General features: G+C 33.7%; 1 protein-coding gene across 10 annotated transcripts in view; it reads right to left on the bottom strand.

The window, feature by feature from the left end:
* Positions 1 to 23,478, bottom strand: part of RYR2 (ryanodine receptor 2) — a 386,098-nt gene that overhangs the window by 41,602 nt on the left and 321,018 nt on the right. For 5 of the 10 annotated variants that reach the window (XM_039706867.1, XM_039706871.1, XM_039706868.1 and 2 more), the window contains 10 exons: positions 22,431 to 22,543; positions 21,690 to 21,786; positions 17,360 to 17,463; positions 16,760 to 16,811; positions 16,575 to 16,628; positions 14,950 to 14,973; positions 8,826 to 8,925; positions 7,904 to 7,983; positions 5,910 to 5,986; positions 4,459 to 4,532 (listed from right to left, as the gene is read on the bottom strand). In XM_039706867.1, the coding sequence (XP_039562801.1) occupies positions 4,459 to 4,532; positions 5,910 to 5,986; positions 7,904 to 7,983; positions 8,826 to 8,925; positions 14,950 to 14,973; positions 16,575 to 16,628; positions 16,760 to 16,811; positions 17,360 to 17,463; positions 21,690 to 21,786; positions 22,431 to 22,543 (775 nt within the window). The remainder of the gene's footprint in view (positions 1 to 4,458; positions 4,533 to 5,909; positions 5,987 to 7,903; positions 7,984 to 8,825; positions 8,926 to 14,949; positions 14,974 to 16,574; positions 16,629 to 16,759; positions 16,812 to 17,359; positions 17,464 to 21,689; positions 21,787 to 22,430; positions 22,544 to 23,478) is intronic. The other 5 variants (XM_039706870.1, XM_039706873.1, XM_039706875.1 and 2 more) reach the window with 1 other exon arrangement.

Raw genomic sequence — 23,478 nt, 5'->3', positions numbered from 1 at the left:
AACAATCTAATGCAAGTAAGAAATACATTTGTTTCTTCAGTGAGTGAAATTCTCTGAAGTTATTTAAATCCCCTTTTAAATGCAAACACTGATTCAAATACAGTTTTATAAAGGTGAAAAACACCTGTCCAATGCAGGCTACAGTGGATTACACAGAATTTAAGCATCTACTTTAAGTGTGACTAAGTTGGTGAAGACCAAAAGCATATTTATTAGTTCCATATTATTAATGGCTGAAAATAGCCATGATGTGAAAACCCACAGTACAGCTAGTTATCATATCACATGTACCTTTCAGATTGGTAAAAGCCCTTTAAGAGCTACTACCTTATTCTAAAATTGTATTTTATTAAAATAAGGCTTCTGTGAACTTACAGAGAAATTAAAGTAAGACATGATAATATATTAAAAAATTGAACACTTAAAAAGAGCTTTCCTGGAAAGGTAAATAAGTAAATAATCTAAATGTAAACTTAACAAACATCTTAAGTTTTGTACTTCACAGAAGTAAAACAATTCTCTCCAAAAGAGAATAACATTGCACTTTCAAGATTCTTGTGACTCATAGTGAAATGGCAAGGAGTATGAGTTTAAATGAAAAAACATTGCAAAATAGTACGTATTTCTACATGTCTTTGATTTTGAACCCCCCTTTTTGGAAAAGGAAACAGAACAATCAAAACAAAATACATACAGAAGAAACAACATTGAATACGCCACAAAAACAAGTAAGAAACACATTTGCTAAAGAACCATCAATGTTGTTACCAGTGGGGGTTCCAGGGTTTGGAAAGGGAAGGTAGTACCAGTCAGAGGAATATCAGGACAAGGCACTTACGATGTGGACAGCACAAAGAAACAATTGGAATAGAGCAATAAATTTCACATCCATGTTGACTGAATAAAGGGCTTTCTATCTATTGCTAAGGTGGGCATGGGACCAGAAACACAAACTGCATGTGAGGAAAGGTTGACTTTATTCCCATAAGGTTCCACAGTTTTTCTTTGACTATGGGAATAATAGTTTCGGGCTTGTAGGTTGCAAAGTCAATGACAATTACTCATGAATGTGCTTCTGCAGCCGATTCAGATGAAATGAAAAGCAGGCTAAAATGCACATTTTACATCCCATAATTTCCTTGGGAATCAATAAAAATATCTTTAATTGAGGATTAATTAAATATTCATAGAATAAACATCTTTCTCAAAGAAACAAAACTAATAAAACCAGTGCGAAAATCTCTCTCATCTTTGGTACTTCCTTTGTAGTATTTACAGATGGTTATTCACAGGATTGCAGACATAAGAGCTCAGATATCCTATAAAATCTAGGATACTTTGAAACTGTTCACTAGAGGACTTTCCCCACAGACACACTGGCTTGGTTTTCTTAATGCTATCAGGTATTAATACCAGTACCTCTGCAGCTCTTATGTAAACTACTTTTCAATTAACTGAAAAAGGTGTGCTTCATAATATAAAAAAATTGTTTCTATTTGAAGGTAGCATATTATCAACAATAATGTAACTTTGAAATGGGAAAATACAGTATTTTTTGGTTGGATTTGGTTTTCTTTTGTCTTGAATTTTCAGTATCTGGATATTAATATGTAGGAAAATATGGTATTTGCAAATATTATCCCTTTGTGCCAAGAAATCTTTGACACAGTGATTACTGTATCTTGACACTGCTATTGCTCACTAACAAAGAAAACAAACAAAAAAAATTATCCTAATCACTGCGTAGAATTTTGTTAAGCTGCCAAATAGAAAATTTCCACTGAGAAAACAAATAAAACGCCAGATCATCCTCCTCCCCAACATTTGGCTAATGAAAAGACATCTGCTGTGTTGGAGTTCATTGTTTCTCCAGACTGGTATACACATTTTGTATTTTAAATTCTCTTTTCACATGGCGACATGAACATCTCATGGCAACTGCTCCTATAAAGCTCTTCCTTTACTTGAAGTAAGGAAACTTTGAGGTATAGCAACCATAACACACCAAACAGCTTTCAGAATAAGGAAGAGTCACCTGAAAAAAGCACTGACTTGTCTAAGTTAGCAATGCACCACCTCTTTCTTGTATCAACTCCTGACTGCATTAGATAAACCTAGCCAGTGGCAAATCCTCTCCTCACTAACCAACCTCAAATCCTCACTGGATCCACCACTGATTTCCTGTGCTTGCACAAATCAATGCAGCAATAAAGCCACATTCAATACACAACAAAAAGGCTACAGGAGGACTAAAGCACAAGGCTTTGTGTATGTATATATTATTTTTTTCCTTTTAACATTCATTCATTGCAAATACGGGGCTCACTGAAATGAAAACAAATAAAAAAAAAAGAACAGGAAAGAAAAGTATAAAAAAGCTTGTTGCTCTTACATCTACTGTGTCAGTCACTGTGCAAATCCTGAGAAAGAGAGGAAGACCAAAATGGGAAGTTTTGATGTTTAAACCAAGAATTTTAGGATGAAAAATTTTAATATAAACAGAAAAATCACACTAGTTTAGCAGTATTACAGGAAAAAATCTAGTGATATTCAGGAGCTGTACAATGCTGACACAAAGCTAAGAGCAGGGAAAATAAGGAATAGGCAGTTCTTTTTAATAATTACCACGCTCATGGGTGATGACTGAGGAAGGGAGGACAGGACAATTAGTTCAAAGAAAAAGAAACAGAAAAAAAAGAAAAAAAAGTGAGAATTTGTTTTAGGAAATACAAAACATAGTTAGTATTGGTTTTGCCAAAATGAGTTCTGTACTAAAAGAGAAACATCAAATAAACAGAAAATGAAAAAAAATCCCTCAAATGAGGAAGCACAAAAATACTCTTAACATCAGTAGAGTCAATTATGCAGCATTTAAATATTTATTTATATTTGCATGCAAAATCAGTCATTTCTAGAAACAGAGGCAGAGGTCAAAAGAATAATGAGCCAATATCTTGAAAGTCCATTTCAGAATCCTACATTATAAGTAAGTTTAGTTATGTAATGGCAGAAATGTTGTCCAAAAGAACAAAAGGTTGTGCAGAATAATCTTCAGTAAAACATGAGAGTAATGGCCGAAAATTATATGCCAGACAGCTGTACAAGGGCTCAATTTACCATCTTGCAACCAAATTTTATCCACATGGTTCACTTTTTAATCACTCGTATAAGTCTAGAAAGATTTAATCTATAATTTAAACTATGACAGCACTTTCAGAGAAGTAGAATTTTTGACTGGCCTTGAAGTCATTCAGGCAAATGTAATAGTTAATGAAAAATCATTATTTAAGCAGTTGAATATTAAAGAAATAGGCCGCATAAAAGACCTACAGGCACAAGGGACAATGAGATATGCAGTGTTGCTGGTATGAATTATGATCCTTCAAATGCAATAGGGATTATACAGTCAAGCTTTTTTTACCTTGCTTTTAAGACAAAAACATGTTAAAAGGTTAGGTCACTGTAGGATTTAAACATAAAAATGCACTGTAAAAAACTCTGAAGATAAGGGAAGAAAATGTGCTTTGGTAGCTCTATTAAGCACGTAAGAACGAACTTAATGTACCCAGACAATCACAGTAAAGGAGTTGTAGAACTTACTATCAAGCAGAAGAAAGAAACTGACAGTGAAGTAACAACACCAAGGGTGGAAAGCCAAATTGGTTCAAAGTCAAAAGCAGAGTGAAAATTTTGCAATATTTCCCCAAAGACAAATAGAAAAAAATTATTTTGATGAAAAAGCTTTTCCAAGACTTTTTTTCCACAGAGTAGGTAGATTTCCATCAACCTCTTATATTTCATTTATGGCTTAAGTAAGTGGTGTGATTTTCAGTTTTAGAAATCAGGTGGGAATTTTTAATTTCATTCTATGCTGAAACTGGTTGGGAACATCTGAAATGTTTTACATGCATAAACACTGCTGTTTGTAACTGGAATATGTTTTTAATTTTACATGTAATGTCTTTACTTCTTCAGAATGATGAGAAAGAGTCCTCTGAGACCATTCTGAAACTCAACACATGCTTTACCGCTGACAAGGACTAGCTTAGGTAAGTCCATTAAATATAAATCACTTTTAGGAAACCTGATTTAGCTTTAGATAAATAAAGATAGATATACATTTACAGGATACATGGGATCATAGACTATTCTGAGTTGGAAGAGACTTGAAGAGATTTGAAGAAGCATCTTCAAATTCTAAATCCTGGCCACATATGAGACACCCCAAAAGTCACACCACATGCCTGAGAGCATTGTCCAAACAAACACTGCTTGAACTCTGCCAGGCTGATGCTCTGATCACTTCCCTGGAGAGCCTGTTCCAGTGCCCAGGCACCCTCTGGGTGAAGAACCTGTTCCTTATACCTAATTTAAACCTCCCCTGGATTCTTTCAAATTCAGCTTGCTTCTGCAAAACTTCAAAAAGGTCATGGATAATTTCTGTTGAATCAATAGTACCTGATCCCTCTTCAGTCACCATGCCAAGGCCTTCTGCTTTATTCTGACGTTCAAACGCATTTAGGTCAAGAACACTGCAGTAAGAAAAATTACATTTATCCAGTGATTAATTAAATAAATGCAATATTTAATTTTGTGGATGTTAAAAAGGATGTGTGATTTCACTGAAGTTTACAAGCATACTAGTATTAAAAAGATACATCTCAGTGACTTGATATATGTGTCTGTTACAAGACTACAAATCTCAGCTCAACAGCCTGAACCTGCTTTTGCCCTGAATGTGACCACAGAATTCAGCTCTGTATGACTAACCAAAAAAAAAAAGGGGGAATGTATGGGTTTATGATGTGCACACTCATTTTTAGCCATTTCCTTGGCTATAAGGAAGCCAAGTTATTGACTACTTTTGTATTATAGCCCAGTTCATAACAAGAAGCAAGGTCCATTAAGAAACTGTCATTGTTAGTTTCATTTATTGTTTCTCTTCCTCCATATTCTGAAAAACTGAAGCTGCCAAAAGGGAATATGTATTCAACTAACCGGATTCAAGGAAGGAGGATACCTCACATATTTTTTTGTGAACCTGTAAGGCTCTGCCTTCCAGGTCTTTGCATGCCAGCTGGCCAGGGATAACTTTTGTTCATAAGCAAAAATGGTTATAGAAGTTAGATTAACACAGAACTATGACAGAACCTCTGCTGGCAAGAAATCTCACTGATTTCAAAATGAAACTTGGCCACAGACAGCCTTAAGAAAAAATAATACATAACATGTTACCCTGGACATAACAAGAAGACTGAATCACCTGTTCCAAGGAGCCCCTTTTAGTCCTATGTTTTATGTTCACTAATACATCATTTACTGATACAGTTTATTCCGTTTATTCTGAGAAATTATGTATAAAACATTTAAACACATACATTTATATATGAAATGAATATAAATCATAAATAAGCATGAATGGACAAAAAGCCATAGTATCACCTCAATTTATTAAAATTCATTAATTTAATATTAAATTAGATATTTAATTTCTTTTTCTGACTTCTAAGTCCTATGAATAATTCTAACAAATCTGGGGTTTCCCAAAATCTTTAATGATTATTTAACATTGATCATTAACCTGATCTCTGCAGGATTACTGGATGCCTCCAGAGTTAAGGATTTGCCTCTGAGGAATGCTCCTAATTCTGGAGTTGTTTTCTGCCATATATCAGGTATACTCAAATTCTGTAAATATTTTTGTAAAAAGCTTTCTTAGAAGGGCAGATGCATATCACCAAGATTTTTACACCACGAGTACCATTCTGTCCTTTAACCCAAATCTAGCACATTATAAACCCCAAGTGCTATTTGCAGGAACTATGTAGGGGATCATTCCAGAACTATAAATCTCATGGAATAAAATATACATGCAAAATAGTAAGTTTTTCAAGTCGATACTTTCTTACCTACAGGACTGCATAAGACCAGCAAGGCTCTGAAAGAACCCCACATCCTTTTTATCCTTGAGGTAGTCAAGCATTTTCTGCAGCAACACAAAGTTTACACAGCAAATTAATATTCCTATTATGTGATAACCTAGGTAACTTAAGACTATATGCATTGAATACTATTAGCGATGTTGGTGTTTGGAAATATCTCTAATATTTAAGACTCTTGCAAAGAAAACTCCAGATATCAGAACCAAAAAGAACATTTAATGCTCATGTACTTTATAGAAAAGGTCATACATTTTGGTTATGCCTTCCTAAAGCATAGAAAACAAAGATAGCAACTAAAGTCAAAACAGCCAGAAGAATTTAGAGTTTAATACAAATGCAATCTTGACACTACTAGGCTAAAAATTTATATTGACACTATTGTTTCAGCACCAGATGAGGCTTTTCTTAACCTCAGTTTGTTTTAAATTATTTTAGCTTAAATATCCTGGTAGCAGTAATTTGAGCATATTTTAAATTTTTTTTAGCTTTATTATAATGTGTAATAACTATCTGAAAACTGATTACAATACCAAGAATTTCACTGAACTGTGATTCTAGAATGCAATGCATTGTTGAATAAAGACACAGGATGATACCAGAGCTCTCTGTTGTGAAAAAAACCCATGATGCTAAAGGTCAGACTTAGTAGACAAGCTACAAGAATTCATTATGTGAACAAAGTAAAAGTATTTTTACAAAAATAATAGGAAAAGTGGATAATAAGTAACCTCCAAAATGGATAGCACATAGGCAGACATTGTTAGCAAAACACATCATTATAAACCCAAGTAGACCCAAGATTACAGAAAAAGAATACCCCAATCAACAACATTATAGCAATAAAAGCAAAGAACTCCAGAGGAGGATGATAATAATGAATTTCAAAAACCACTACTGCTCCTCTCCCCCCACCCATACCACTCTTCCCAAGGAAGACTAAAAAGCTAATCTTAGGACCTAAAGGAAAATTTGAAAGATAAGCATAACATCAGAAGAAACAGGTATAAATGAGGCACCTAAAAAACCCAGTAATTCTAACAGTACGACTGATGCTTTTATGTTGTATGTTATTTAGACTAGTAGCAATCCTATCAATGTAAAAATACTGTTTCCTGCATTTTGATTAATTCTTTAATAAAATATTTTTAGTAATAGATTGTAGGATTACAAATTTCATGAATTTCCTAATTTAATATTATGACATCACAAAGAACGGGCAGTGGCTCAAGCAAATAATTTTTGCACTACTTGTAGTCTTTCATGTCAATTCCTGGCAATGACAGCTCCCAAAAAGAACATTATTATGACTACATTCACCAGCTTCCTTTGGGACCTTAATTGCTCCCAGTCATCTGTATTCTTTAAACTGTACTACAATAATTTAGTAATGGCAGGTATAAACCCTTCTCAACATAGGAATCTTCAGCTAGTACAGAACACTGAACATAACCTATATCAGCCTCTTCACTTCAGCAGTGCAGAATTATTTTAATGTATCAGACTTGTCCACTGGGAACCAAATTATCTTAGGATAGATTAGTTATTCAGGATTTTCTCTGCTTTTATCAGTAAGAGTCTCATTGTATAAGCTAAGGACTTCTGAAGTTGTGTATCATTCTTTTTGGTGAAGACTGGGGTCAGCAATTTTGCTCTACGGACTATAGGACAATGGCAATCTCCCAAGAAAGCCCTCCTTCCCAATGAATTCCTAAAGAAGTAAATGACATAACATAAAATTTCCCCCTTACACCCGAAGTGCTAAATAAATCTTTTAGAATTGTAAACAAATAAGAAATACCCATCAAACAAGGTACTTTTTTATACAATTTTGTTCTGCAAACAAGAGTAAGAGGATAAACAGTTTTTGACAAACAGTCATTCTAATGTGCTACTACAGCAATAATTACCATGGTATAAAGAACAATACTGGCTAGAAAGGGTAGAAGAAACTAGTATTTTACCTGTTGAACAGTAGAATTTCCTCCATTTAGGATGGCAATTCCTAGTTTTAAGGTTGCTGCAACCATTGGCCCCATCTCGCCTTAAAAAAATATTTTAAAATATATTTTTTGATCATATATAAAAATAAGAATGTTTTATTAATTATTTCATCCATTCAATGAATTGTAAAACTGAACTATTTTTCCTTAATTTCTTCATGAGTGCCTACAGACATAGTGTAATGCATAAAAAGTACACAGAAGAAGCAAGATATAAGTTCAGTGAATATAAATCATGTTTCAATAACTAGAGCATCCAACAGTTGTTTTAAGGCTGGGCTCACAATGATAAGCTAGCTTTCAAATTTAACAATATGTCCCCTCTGCATGGAAATCTGAATGTTTCCTTCTGGTTTATTCAGAAAATGACAGTAACCCAAGAATTTAACTACAGTGAACAAAATTTGTAATTGGGAATTTTTAAAACATCACTATTGAGGAAACAAATCACAAAAGAAAAAATCTAAAGCATAAAACCCTAGAAGAAGATGGTTTCTAATCGAAAAAAAGCATCATTTAAACTTCTGAAATGTTTTATCAAAGTACACCAATAAATCCCATTTATTATAGCCATTTGGAGAATGGGAAATAAGAAAATTACTTAAGTCCACACCTACTTCAGAACTGTACACATTCCAGAATTTAAGGGCCATTTTGTCATTCAGTGCTGCTAAAGCTATGACACAATTCACACATCCTCAAAATTAGCACTAGAAAAATTAATTATAACTAGTTGTCAAAAATTTTGAAATTTCAAGTTCATTTTGAAAGCAAACCTCAGAGCCAAACATCTGCATGTTTTGCCGCTAAGAAATAAAATCAATGAACTTCAAAGTTCATTAGAAATAAGGTTTAAAATTTAATCTACACACCACCACCTTACCTTTACTTGCACTGATTGTCTGCAGAACCATCTCAGCAGCACCCCGATCATGCAGTCTGGCTTGTTGATACAGAAGTTTTTGCTTTTCCATTTCTTTTTCCTGAATAAAAATTCCGGTCATTTAACATGAGATTTGAGTTACTATCAATCCTCCAAAGGTTCTTGGTTTTCTCTTAGTATATGGGCTCTATGGCAACATCATGAACCATTTTAATACATACGATGCTATTGAACAAATAATTAACAGGTTCAAGTAATAATCTCCACTTGGTATTTTTCTTTTATATGCTTTTAGCAGTTTATCTGTAAAGAGTCATCTCAATTGTGAATCATTAGGTTAGTTCAAAGCCCATGTTCATTGTATATACTGCATGTATCAAACTTGCACTTTTGTGCTGTGTTTTTGTGCAACAGTTCATACTCTTAATAATCTTCTATAGCGTGACCATAACTTCATACTGCTCAGTATGTGGCTCTTGAGTTGTAAGTTGTTGCTGAATACCAGAGCAAAAGAAACATCTCAGAATTTTTTTCAAAACATATCATTATATTACAATATAGATTGCCCCCCCTACTTACAGAATATTTGATAGAATACACTGTGCTTTTATATTTTGTATTCTCTAGCGGCAACAAACAATACTGCATGGCGTTGCTTGAGCAATGGTGAAGTTTCTTTTTTGTAATTTAAACTACTACCGAAAACATAACGAGCATAAAGAGCAAACATAAAGGCACAGTTAATTCCACAAGAGTTTCAACTTTCATCAGGTTAATTGAAGTTTGCTGGAGAATTGAGGGTGACTAAGCAGTATAAGTTGCAAAATGGAAGTTGCATAGAGCCCTATGACAGCGAGTCCATCAGATGGCGTGGTAAAAAGCTTACTCAAAAGGAACATGACACAATCAGTTAGTATCATGTCCAAAAACACAACGCCCAAAACATGTATGACCTAGAAGCAGGAACAGCTGCAGCAGAAGTAGCCAGAATGACAGCTTTGCTGCCATAAACTTTCCATCCAAATTACGGAAAAAATACATTGGAAGATGGAAGAGGTTTAAAAAATGAAGGCTTGCTAAATAGAGGGTATGAGTAATAAATTAAAAAAGAAGAGGTAAAAAAGAGAAATATGTTCAAATGAATGAAAAATAAACCTTTAACTCAAAAGCAAACCAACACAGACATTTATGCTGTTACCAGAGAGTTCTCGCCGAGGCTGGCAAATTTGTTTCTTAAATCTTTGATAATATCGTGCTGCGGAAACAAAATTCATCAGGGTTTTTTTTTTTCACACTATTAGCTCTCCTGTGGTTAAATTGTATCTTTCTTTTTGCTTGAAATTATGTGACAGATCTAGATGGAGGCACAAAAAGGAAAAAAAAATGGCAGCGTTGCTTTGTATTTAGCCATGCTAGGGTTTGAAAGTTTTGCCTTCATGTTTAAACCTCTTCCTGGGAGTTCAACAAAAACAAAACAGAAACATACACGCACACGCACACACACACCACACACACAAACCACCAGAAAACCATGACATCACAGGTTCAGTATAGCTACAATAAAATATTTTCATTTGCTTCAGAAGCCATTGAAAGTTGATCAGCCTTTCTTTTCTTAAAAACTATTTCCTATTTCTAGATACTTTTAGTTTTCAACCCAACATCTTTTCATCTTTCTTCCATTGCAAAATTTACCATTCACAAGCTTAACACCAGCTATACTACTTTCATTGTGCAACATTTTTTATAAGAATATCAAAGATTTACAAGAATGCTTACAGTGAGGATGTATCTGCATAATCTACAGACTAACTTCTTGCAATAACAGTATAGAAGAACAGTAGAAAGAGGCATTGCCAATCATCTTAGCATGAGAAGAGTGACATTTCCCATGGAAATCAAGATGTCTACAATATTAGTAACAAACCAGATGAATAAAAAGAAAACCAAAACCAAACCAATCCACCAGCAAAAACACCACAAGCATTTCTCTTAGAAGCAACCATTCTTTGATGGTAACCCACAAAGAGCATGGTTCCTTCTTCAGCTTCACAATGCATTTTCACTGTTGCTTTCTCCCTGCCAGCTCAATACATATATATAAATATATATGTGATGGCAGCACTTACACGAAGAGGGCCACCCATTGCCTACGAAGTGTACTAAAATAATAAAGTTATCCCCATTTCTCTAAGATATTCTTACTGTTTACACTGTTATCTGTGCTACCAGTTTCAGCTTTTTGCACTTTATCTACTTACTTGCCAGTTGTAGTCAAGAAACTACCAAAGTAATTAGCCAATGATTTGAGCTTTCTGTCATTCACCAAACCATCACAACAATAGCAAAAATACTTCACTAAACGAAACATTTAAAATGATTGAACAGAATTAAAAAAAAAACAAACCTCCAAAACCAAAAAAATCCAACCAAAACCAAAAAAGAAAAGAAACACACCCCAAAGCCCAATCCTCAGTGAGGAACAAACCTATTTCATCTTGGATGTTTTCCACTCATATAGGAAAAAGCTGACCGCTTATAAATGTACATACACGTGTTCTCATATTATAGACTTTTTCCAGCATTCTACCAAACCATGGAAAATTTTGAATCATACTCTTTGAGAGTAGAGACCCAAATATTTTCTACTTCATTCTGTTTTTTGGGGTTTAAATCATTATGAGAAATCATATGCCAAAAAAAATGAGGCAAAACCACAATTTTTAGTTTGAATTTGTACGCAACAAACTTGCTAAAACTACAGAGAAGCTTTAACTGACAAGTGTGTCTCTGAAATTCTTAAATTTTCTTGTAATTCATACAGAGACTGATTATTGGAGTCTCCCTTTGAGCTAGGACATATGGAGAGGTTTGTTTGCTGCTACCACTAATCTCCAAAATAGAGACTGTTGGCATAAGATCCTACTTTTACAGAGCTTTTTTTTTTTTTTAATATGAAATCATGAAATTAAGTTAAAGAAAAGAAAAAATATATAAACAGAATATGTAAACAGAAATTGGTTTCAACTCAGCTATTAGAAGATGAATGCTTGTCCTTTGAATTGTCTTCATATTTTTTCAAGACTTCTGCTTAGTCCACAAAACAAATCCTATTAGGCAGGATTTACACTGGCAAAACATTTGTTCATTTCAATGTCAAGCATGCATAAGTATAAGCTATGTAATTAAAATATCAAGTACTCATGCATAATACTTCTGTACTTTTTATATATACCTCTTTATAAATACTTCAATCCTTTAAGTTCAGTATATGCTGGTTTCTGCTCTATTAAAAAATTTTCCTAAATCACTCTTTTGGACTTCATCATTTAAGTATCATTGCTTGTTACGAGGGGTTTGCATTCAAGGACCTCTAAAGGTCCTTTCAAACACAAACTATTCTATTAATAAATAATGTATTCTGTAGTGTAGAGAGTGAAAACATGTATTAGGTTCCATACAATCCATTACATGCAGGAAAAACTGAGGAAAAACACATTTTTACATAGTTATTTGAATTACTTTCTTAGAATTGATAAATTCTTAGAATTAATAAATTGTAGAGTCTGATCTTAATTCACAGTATAAATAGTTATTTATTGTAAATACGTAGTATATGGACACTCAGTGGTTTATTCAGGATTTGTGACAGTAAGAGATACAGGTAACCATCTTCAAAGGGACGGAAGCTTATGAGGCTGTATTATTTGTATGTAAAGAAACATGAAAATTTTTGTCTGAGGTAAGTGACAGCACAATGTATCATTTTGTTAAAAAACTTGTGAATAAAGAAGTTTACCAATAAAGTTACTACTAGAAACAGGAATGAAAAGAACTGACATAGGAAGCTCTATTTCCCCCATTTTTTTCCTCCAGTGAAGAGTCAATTTAAATCAATTGAGTCAAGAGTCAATTTAAATCAACAAATGAGTTTAAAAATATGAGCTAAATTTTGATTCCTTCTTTGAGTTCCCATCCAACACACCTTTAACTCACATTAATATGTAAGAGTGACTCAAATGCAGAAAATTATTTGCATTTAGCTAGTGAAACAGTTCAATTTAAAAGAATTTCCTATCAGATAGAATCAAAGAAGACAGTGGCACCAACTTCATAGGGGGTCAATTGAGCATCTGTTGATGCTCAATTGACCCCCTGTAAAGACAAGTTAACTTACGGACAAAGGGGAAGGGGCAAAGACATCTGTAATAACTCAAAGCAAATACTAGCAGGTAAATGTTGACAGGAACATACTAACAAACAGAGAACATCACGTCCCTATAGTTCACACTATTAACCCAATTCAAGTTAATTGCAGAAAAATAAGACTACACTGCATGAGATATGAGCAACAAAATTGTCAATAAAATACACTCGGCATTTTCATCACATTCTAAGCTTGCCCAAATGTCTCTATTGCTCTGACTGCAAATGGATTCAAGACTTCAAACACCACACATTTTTCAAGTCAAGAGGAGCAGTAGACTTTTATCCCCAAAGAAACTGAAGTCACACTTTTCACATGCAAACACAGGATAAAGGAACTGCCTTCAATATTGACGTCAATCACCAGACAGAAAGAAACACACAAATGCACACACAAGCACACACGCATCTGGTATATACAGTTTCATATCTGCACAACTGTTTAATGCCATGTATGAAGAAAGCAAGGGTTATTTCTTGTTATGCTTTTTTTCCCTTTTAAAATACTTCAGTCAGCAAGAAAAAAATTTTCAATGGAGCATATAAGATTTAGTGGTAATCAGGTAAGCAGAGTGATAGATATGTAGTATTTGAATAGCTGAATTATTGGAATTAAAAAAGAAGAAATTATATTATTAGATTCCTTATATATTTTCCTTGGGGTTTTTTGATATGCACTTTTTTCACAATAATTACAATACCTTTTAAATAAATTTTTGTGAGCACATTAATCTTCCAGGATAATGCCTTCATCATATGAAGATGGAACAGACCTGCGCAAATTTTTGGAGGAGTAAGAGTAAAGTTGATCCTAAAATATATCATCTCTCCCCACAGATGCATGGGAACCTCTTTCTTTTGTGATCTGAATGTTAACAGAAGACTAGCAAACAAAGTACCAAAATCCCCTTGCTCCTTTCCATGGAGAAGGTTACAATTGTTTCCCTACATTGCCACAGGAAATTAAATTTGAAGTTACTGACTGAAGTCTGACCATTAGCTAAATCTGTGCATTTCAAATCTCAAACAAGTCATCATTACTTACTCTAGCTGTCATTAACCAGAGCACAAATAACTGTATATAACCACCTCAGAACCAAAAACTAGCTACTCCACACGCCATACCCTCTCAGAATATCAGACTTGCAGCACTAACCAGCAAGTGGCTGAGTCAACAGTGGGAACTGCGACTTTGACCTGCATGAAGCAGGCAAGTAGTCAGCTGCACAGCCATGGGACACCTTTCAGTAACAAATGGTGAGGCTTTCATGATGACACACAAAAGGCTGAGTATGAAATTGAGCCGATAAAAAAATTAACACTGAAGTTTCAGAACTATTGCCTCTATGTCCTTAGAGAAAACATAGAACTATGAATCGTTTAAGGTAAGGAGTATCTAAGGAGTTTCTGTCAAATACTATAATGTTGAAGGCTGATGACTCAGTTCCAAAGGATCTGAATCAGACATGGACTATGATTGATGCTCTCTCTGTGACAAATATTGGAAACAGAATTCTACCCCAATGTCAGAAATGTGTCTCTGCTAAGGTACAGAAGAAAAGTTAAACTACTTTCCTTTAATAACAAGATAAGTTGTTTTAGTAATTCAAATTAAGTTAAAACCAGAAAGATAAATGATTCACGATAGGTATGAACAGCAAAACAACATGAACAAGCCAAACAACACTCTGTTTTCCCCAAAACAATATCACAATTTTACATGGCATATTCTGCATAAATAATTCCTGAAATCTTTAAATATCTGGCGCACAAAAAGGGTTTGGTAGAGATGTCATGCTGGAACTGAAATGTTAAAAATTATTTCAAGACCCTTTAGTTGAACTTATCCAAGATGTTGGGCCTGAAAAAATCACAAAATTGGACCCAGACAAATACACACATATTTTTTTTGTTTTACCTTGCTGCGTTGTGATCCTGTCACCTTAAGGAAGGGCAAGGACAAGAAGCGAAATAGTAATAAGAAAAAGAAGTCCAAATTTTTTTTCTGCAGGTGACTGACCAAATACATACACAAAATTGTCTTTTGAACATATAAATACATTATTTAAACATAAGTTTCACAGCTACAGGAAAAATAATAAAGAGAAACAAATGAATAGGATCTTCTCTCAAGACAAAAAATTGAATGCTGAACAAAGAATGCATTACAATTTAAGTAAGGAGCACTAACAAATTTCTTACTTATAGATTTTTCATACACCTCAATGACTTCCTATTTAACAATTTTTATATCTATAATCATGAGACTTTTGATATCTAACAAGCATTTACAGGCTGATAAGACCCTATAGGAATGTCAGTGTTATGTCATAAACTGCATTCTCAAAAGAAAAGAAAAAAAAATCAGAAAAACCCACTGAAATTTGGGTTCATACTGAGATATTTACCAAGAAACAAAACTTTATATTTTAAGTATATTACTTGTAACTCAACTGGACTTCTCAGTGATTGAAAATAATTTAGTATTGATATTCTTTATGATTTCTTTATACAGTCAAATAAGGAATATGTAATTAAATAATTCAGTGCTACACCATGTAGAAAACATACAGAACATTCTATGTCTATAAAACAATGAAGTAAAAGTAAACGTGACCCAAACCACTCCTCAACAATCAGAACAGCACAGATAGTTTTACAGCAAATCAATCAGTGCATTTAGAATTTTTAAAGAAACAATAAAAGTATTTATTTCATGTTTCTGTGTTTTAGTAGATATGAAATGTAAATACTAATTGATTTGAAAGACACAAGATTCTTTTACTGTCAAAATCGTAATATTAAAAAACACATTAAAATATTAAAAATATTAAAGAGTTAATTCCCTCAGTGCCCCTCAGAAGAGACAAATTTCTTTTGTCTCCATTTTATTAATGGAAAAAGAGAGACAAATCCCAGAGCAAGCACATGATTAGGACTCAACTATTACATTTGTAATCAACTCATGTGTATATCCTTAAACAGTGATGATCACTAAAAACTCAACATTAAACAGCAATGAATATAGATCTCCTATTTTCAACACTAGCAAAAAGTCTTAGCAGTACCAATGAATAGAAGTTCACATTTCATTAAGAAGCACTAACATACATGTGAACATAAAACTACTTTTTGAATCATTGGTACTGAATGTAAATGACTACTGTAAAAAATAGTATTATAGTATTATAAAAAATCCAAACTAAAGGTAGGGTCAGAATAATTTAAAAGATAGAGTCTGTTATTATCAGACTTTTAAAGTTACTATCTGTAATACCTAACTAAAAATTAAAGTTAAATGAGATAAATATATAAGATCCACTAAATTATTCTCTATTTAACCTTATATTATGTAACACTGTGCATGTTTTAGTTTCACTAATATTAATCTGGGGACGTGTATCTGCCATATCCAGCTTGTGACATGCAGTTCACTGGCAGAATAAGCTGCAGTAAGCCATGAACCAAAAAACATAAATGTCAGCTGGAAGCTATGAAATAATGTCTAACATGACAAGAAAAACAAAACAAGTATGATCTTACTTCAAAACTCTTCACTTCTTCTTCACCATCATCATCTTCTTCATCATGGCAGCTCTGATATCATGTAGAAAGAAAACATTGCTGATAACTCACCATTTACTAATAACACTTTACAAATTATTTCTCTTGATCTTCAGTAACTTAATTAAAACACAAAATAAGCAATAGGTAGCAAAACAACTTACCTTTGCCATAATGTCAGCATAAGCCATATACAGGAAATCTTCTTCCAATTTGCTGGTTAATAGAGAGAGAACAGGTAATACGAGGAAGATTAGAGTAATCGCAATAGAACTGAAGTGCCAAAATATTTTTAAACATCTTAAAAATATTTTAAAATTACTACTATGCTCTTAAATAATTACTAAAGTATTTTTGGAAAATGAAGAATTGATTAACTTATACAAATAAAAAAGTATAGCCAGCTACAAACACAGTACTCAAATTCATAAACACCTTCTAGTAAAGTGAATATAGTTAATTTTTAATTATACTTGGAATGTATTTCATATTCAGAATGTAACTGTCAATAGGGAACATAGACAGAAGACAGAGGAGTAGTGAGCCCTGAACATAGCATCCATTGCTGTGAAAAAGTCATGTTAAATTCTCTTTACATACCACAAGCTAAAGAGGTTTGAGTGTAAGTCAAACTCACCATATGTTCACATGCATGTTTTGGCCTAGCTTATGCAATCTCACTTGAAAAGAGACATATATGACTTCAAATACAGAAGTAATGTGAAAATCTGCATACACTCTGTAATCTCTCACACCATCCCTACCATTTTTCAGTCAAGGCTGTTCGACTGAATAGCAGAATAAGCTGATGTAAAGGATCAACTCTTTTAAGGCTTTCATCTTCTTCTGGTGGTTCCTCTCCAGGTTTCTTTAGGGAAAAAAAAATTCAAAAGTATATTCAACTATCAATAGTGAAAAATGCTTTACTCTGTGCAATTTACTAAACATTAAATATTAATAGATGTAATTTTGATTTGAACAACCAAGAGGAAGCAACTTTCAAGCAAAGTATGACAAAACTGACGCCAACTGTTTATGACCATGAAGACTTACAAAGATGATTCCACTTGTAAACCTTTGGAATTCTTCAATCTTTTACTCTGTTATCCTGAACTAGTGGTAACCAGATGCCATCATTTATTATTGTACTGTTTGTTGCTATGTTAACCAGCTTCATCAGATAAAAATGAGAATCCCATTTCAAGCCTATGCTAGGTATAATGTTCACTGAGAAACTCTGAGAGACTTGGAGGGAGAAGAAATCCAAACCAGAAGCTTACCAAAAGGAGCTCTGTCTACCTACAAAAGTAATGTTGGCAGGATGTAGAATATTAGGACATGACAAATCAATAATGTACAAAAAATATTATATATGATTCAATAATATACATAAATGCATAAAGAGGGTTCTTTTTTGATGTGGTTATTTTGCTTTCAGTTTTCGACAGCTCTAGTTGGCTTTCTTTGGAAAGAAAATGTAGTCCTAAATACTATAATGACAACGACCACAGCAGTGTTCTGAAAAGCATCTATACAAATCTCTGGCTTCTTATTGTTTGCTGAAAGACATTTCAGAAAGCAAGTTTTGCCTATCAAGTTATTAACAAAATTGCTTCATCCAGACAGTTTTTTCTATGAAGAATCTGGTAGCTCAGAGAAAACTGGTTGTATAAAATATGCCCACTTTTCACCCTTGTTTTCATCTAGCACTATACACCAAAATACAGATAAAAAGAGTTCCATGCATTGATAAGACAGCATGAGTAATACATCATTATATTGCCATATGTTATCTGTTAAGCAATCAGGCTGGGTTGGCCACTTCAGAGATACGAGGAAAATGGATTGTTGTCTATTAAGAAAACAAATTTTGCATGACAGATTCCTGTGGGAATGCTTATAGCTTTCTATGAACACTACTATTTCTATGGGCCTGTGAAGTCCACCTTTTCCACACAGCTGTACCAAACGTGACTGGCTGAAGCTGAGAACTCCCTTTGTGCATACACGTCAGCTGATGTCTGTGCACAATGGTTGTTCCATATGCCACTCCATGATGGCCATAAAAGGTTCATTTCACATTTTTCAGTATGTGATAATATTTCAGTATCAATAACATGACCTGAACAATTGTGGATCTCTTCCCCTGCTCTTTATTTCAATCTCATTTAGAAGGCTGACCTTCTCTTTAATTAACTGGCAGTATTCTGTACTTATAATGTTATCAACCAGGATACCTCCTTAATGCTATAAAAACTGATGAAACAAAGGGCAGAAGTTGTTTAATGGGTTACTAGTTTACATAGATTTATAGAAATTAAATGGAGGATCAAGTTCACCAACAACTGAGTTAAGTAGAACTCATTAATAAGCACAGCATGAACACTAGAATCAGTGATTTTCTGACATTTCTGACAAATAGGTATGCTTAATTTTCATTGTCTTGAGACATTTGCCCTATAATTATTTAATTGTAAAACAAAAAGCTTTACCTGAATGTAACATAAGAGGGTAAAACAAATAGATTTGGTACATTTTAGCTGCCATTTCTCAATCTTGAAGACTTAAAAAATATTATTTTATATAATCTAATTGTATTATTAATATTTTATATAATCTAAATTTCTAGTAAACATATTGTTCTTAGAATTTATTATGTCCACTAACATCTACCAATAAAACAAATCAACAATTATGTCAAATAAGCCTAAGTGTTATTTATTAAGCTTAAACTTAAATATAACCTATTTGTTTAAGCAGAAGCATTTTTTCAATTAATAGAAAGTGTTGAATACCTTATGATGCTAACATCAAACATAAAAATCTAGTTCCCTCAGAGGCTTGATATGTTGAAACAGAATTAAGAATCAGCACAATTAAACTCCTCAAAAAGAGCACAAGTGTATTCTTTTATCCTTTAACTTCACAAGTGGAAGAAGCAGACCCACTTTTGTATAAAGACTTAAGGACAGAAGATTTAGGGAGCAAAACTGCAACTGTAAGTTCAGTTCTCAGCTTTTATGTGAGGGAAATGTTCAATTCCCACATCCCAAAAAGAGCTCTTACCACCAGTCTGTAAATCACCAGGATCTGGCAAAGTCAGGAATAAAGTGGCTTTGACTGTATTTGTTCCTTTCAATAATTTTTACTTAGTAGAAAAGAATGGTCAAGGTTCTCAGTACTGAGAAAGAACTCACTATGGCATAAAAGACTGTACTGTACTAACTACAGAGAGCTAAAGGACAGGAATCTTGCCTATAGTTTCTAGGTCCTGGTTTGACTAATTTTCGTGTTTAATATGTGAACAGTCCAGAAACTTCAGACAACCCTCCAAGAATACATCAGAGAGCCCAAGGCTTCCCCTTTCTCCCCTTCCAGATGAGTTCTGCTACCCTAGCCTAGGCTGTGATTCCATCTTGCAGTTCAATAAACTTTTAATTCCTTGGTAAACCACGGTATAGTTTCCCTGAGAGGAAACTTCACCAGCAACACAACCACATTTTCCATGATGTCCACAAAACATTCTGTGTCAGATCTACAAAGCTGAAACTCAAACTCTCACCCTTCTGAGAATGAGTACTCTAAGGCAGCAAGAATGTGATGAAAATTTATTTAAAAGACAGATGGAGTTTTGTGCTCTATTTTTAATAAAATGTGCAATTCATGTCTCCTGAAGAGAGCAATGGAAACACACATATCCATATGTTTGAGGAATTAGAAGGGAATTCCTCTAGTTTTTTTAACACAGGATGATATAAAAGCTAGTTCAAAGTCTTTTTCTGTCTTCTCTGAGACAGTTTTTCACTCAAGCTAGCAGTTGGCAAGGAGTTATTAATAAACAGCAAATATATAGGTTCATCATGGAGGTAAGGAGATAATCCTTCGTGTCAGTGTAGCCAAATTACCATGATGGGCTATTTCTTTCCATGTACACACCTGAACATGCACACACACATACAAAGACCTATGTTGTTCCACCGCACATTCATGCTCCCAACTGCTAAAATAGAATTATTTTTGAGACTCAACCTGCACTATTTAAAACACTTGCACTGTGTTGGGACACATAAGGCTATCAGTTTAAAAGGCTTTCTACAAAGTAAACATTTGTAGAAGTCTCTCATTTTTTCTCAATGCTTGTTTGTACAATAAGGATGCCGCAATAAATTAATTCTGCATGTGTGCTGGCAAAACTGGACTTCCAAAGTCTGTCTGCGTTGAGCTCATTCCTATTGATTTCCCTTTCACTATTTTGATCTTAATTTTCAAAATTGTTTACAATTTGGGTAACTGGTGTTAAGCATAAGCTTTAAGCAGTAAAAGCAGATTATTACTTTCTTTTTCCTAATAGAAATTTTATGGTTAGCTTCCTCTCTCTATTGCAGAGAGCAGGTTCTCCTTAGAGTAAATTGACTGATTTCAGACTTTGTTCTGTTGGACCTCCCAGGGACTGAATCAGTTCCTATCTTCCTGCCCAAGCTGTGAAATAGCTACCTTTCAGAGAGACAATTGTAAGGGATTAGGACCCCAGAATCAAATGAAAATCATTGTAAGTATTTGCAGGGCTGAAGACATGGCTCTAACACTTCACCACTGGGAAAAATCTTCATGTCCCTGCCAAGAGGATTCTTCTGTGAAAAAGCAGACTCTGACAGCTTCTAAGGAACTGATTGATCTAAGACTAGATTCCTCTAGTTTCGTATTCTAACCTTTTGACTTAAATGGTTTTAATGTGGATTGTGAAGTCCTCAAATACACAAAGGTTAGCTGCAAAACAAGAGGGAATAGGCTGTTCCAGTTCTTGACAGGGCAGAAGATAAGAGATAGGGGAATGACAGCAATTTATATGTAATTTAGAAAAAAAAGCTTTATAAAAGGTTATTGAAGCCCTGAAGCAAAGAGCCTGAGGGGATTTTGGAATCTCCATCATGTGTAATTTTTAAAAAGCTGTCAAAGTGACTTGGTTATAGCTCATCCGTTTGGGCACAGATAGCTTAAGTGTAAACTTAGCTACTTCACGGATTTATAATTATTGCTATACAAGTTGAATGCTAATCCATAACACATTCCTATGACCCTTTCACCCAGACGTACTGCTAAGTCTTCTATCAGTTTGTCTTCGAAATAGTGTTCTTCTGTTTCAATCCAAGATTTGTCATAGCCTTGAAGAAAGAGATTGACGGCTCGGTGTCTAAAAAGGAAAATTTAAAACAAAAGGTGTAAGCATTTAAAAAGAAGATCTGGTCAATATGAATTTCATTTAGCTTGAACAACTGTCTAGTCATTACAACAATTTAAAAGGGAAGAAAAACTTTTATGTTAAAACCTATCAAAGCACCCATTTAAAAAGAAAATTTACATTAAAATGTTTTATTAAAACTGTGTCACACTAAATTGTAAAACTGCTGCTAAAACAGTAATAATTATTTAGGAACAGATATTAAATACAACTTTATAGATATTTAAGTGTAACAAATAAAAAAAATAAATTGCCACATTGGTGTGTTTTATGGTTTTTATATATAAAATATTTTTATATTTTAATACAAATATTGAGATAACAGCAATAGATAACTTTGGATTCTGCTCAAATAATTGCATTTATTAAAGCTGAGGATTAGACTTGAAATCAGAAATTGAAAATTATATATTTTGTTATTTTTTTAAGAAGCTAGAAAAGAAGTAATTAAAGCTAATAAATGAAACAATATAAAAACTATAACACCAAGTAGTTTATCAATTACAAGTTTGGGTTTTTTTTCCATTTTGAGCTTGCCAAATAGCTCAGTATGAGCGTTAGTGCATTTGTGAAAGACAGAGCAATACAGCTCTTACCTCGGAAGATTATACAACGGTGCCATTCTAAAGCAGGCCACTACTGCTCTTTTCCTCTGCTTAGACAGCAGTTTATGCCATACTGCTTTTTTGGACCGCTGAGGATGCTCAACCTGGTACACAAAATGCACATACAAAAATAATGTGGCAATGTCCCTAGTGTCGGGAAATAGTAATATTAGTAAAAATGTTAGTTAACAGATAAATCAAGTAGAAAAGCAACAGAAGAATAGATCTGAAAAAGTGTTCCAGACAGAGTTCAAGCATTCAGCCAAAGCATAGAATCGGAATTTAGAAAACGAATTTAAAGCAAAAATCTCCCTTTCCTGATATGATACAGATATTCTTCTTTTTCACTTCATTCTACTTTTTCTATCTTTTAGACAAAATACTATCATCAATAAGGCCACCTCTCAGGAAATCTTAACTTTCAATGCAAAGAGCCTTCATTCATTCTATTTTTTATATGTAAGTCTTTACACATGTACAGGAAAACTGTACACCTTCACATTGCCTCAGACAATATTTTTAAAGACATTTTCATGGACACAAATAATCTTTTATTTGTAAAATTTACCACAATCACACTTCAGCTACATTTCAGAAAACTACAGCTCTGTCTTAAAATATATTCTCTTTCTGCATCTTGTCTCTACAGCAGCATGAGATGAAATAGGGTGCGTTCCATCTGTATCTTTTATGCCTTTAGGCTTTCTTCTTCCACTTTTTATTCTTGATTCCATCCCAAGAAAATTACTGCTGTGGTGCTGAAGAACACCTGTATACTTCTGTATATAGCCCGACTGGATAACTGGGAACCATGGTTGCAGATCATGCTACTGATCTCTCCTTTCCCACAGTCTATTTAGTCTCTGTGATTTATTTCACACAACTTCCATAAAAATTATATCATTTGATTTAACTTATGCAACTGTTGTAGAGTTAAGGGGAGTTGAACTTTGGGGTGGGCTGTTTGGTTTTTTATGGGTGGTTTGTTTCTTTTACAAACTACACTCCACTGTGTTCCAACAGCATGAAAGAAGGCAGT

This window comes from Passer montanus, unplaced genomic scaffold, assembly GCF_014805655.1.
Source record: "Passer montanus isolate IOZ18808 unplaced genomic scaffold, ASM1480565v1 scaffold2, whole genome shotgun sequence".
In the NCBI taxonomy this organism is placed as follows: Eukaryota; Metazoa; Chordata; class Aves; order Passeriformes; family Passeridae; genus Passer; species Passer montanus.
Note: the sequence above shows the minus strand (reverse complement) of the source record. Positions and strands in the feature narration are given on the sequence as shown.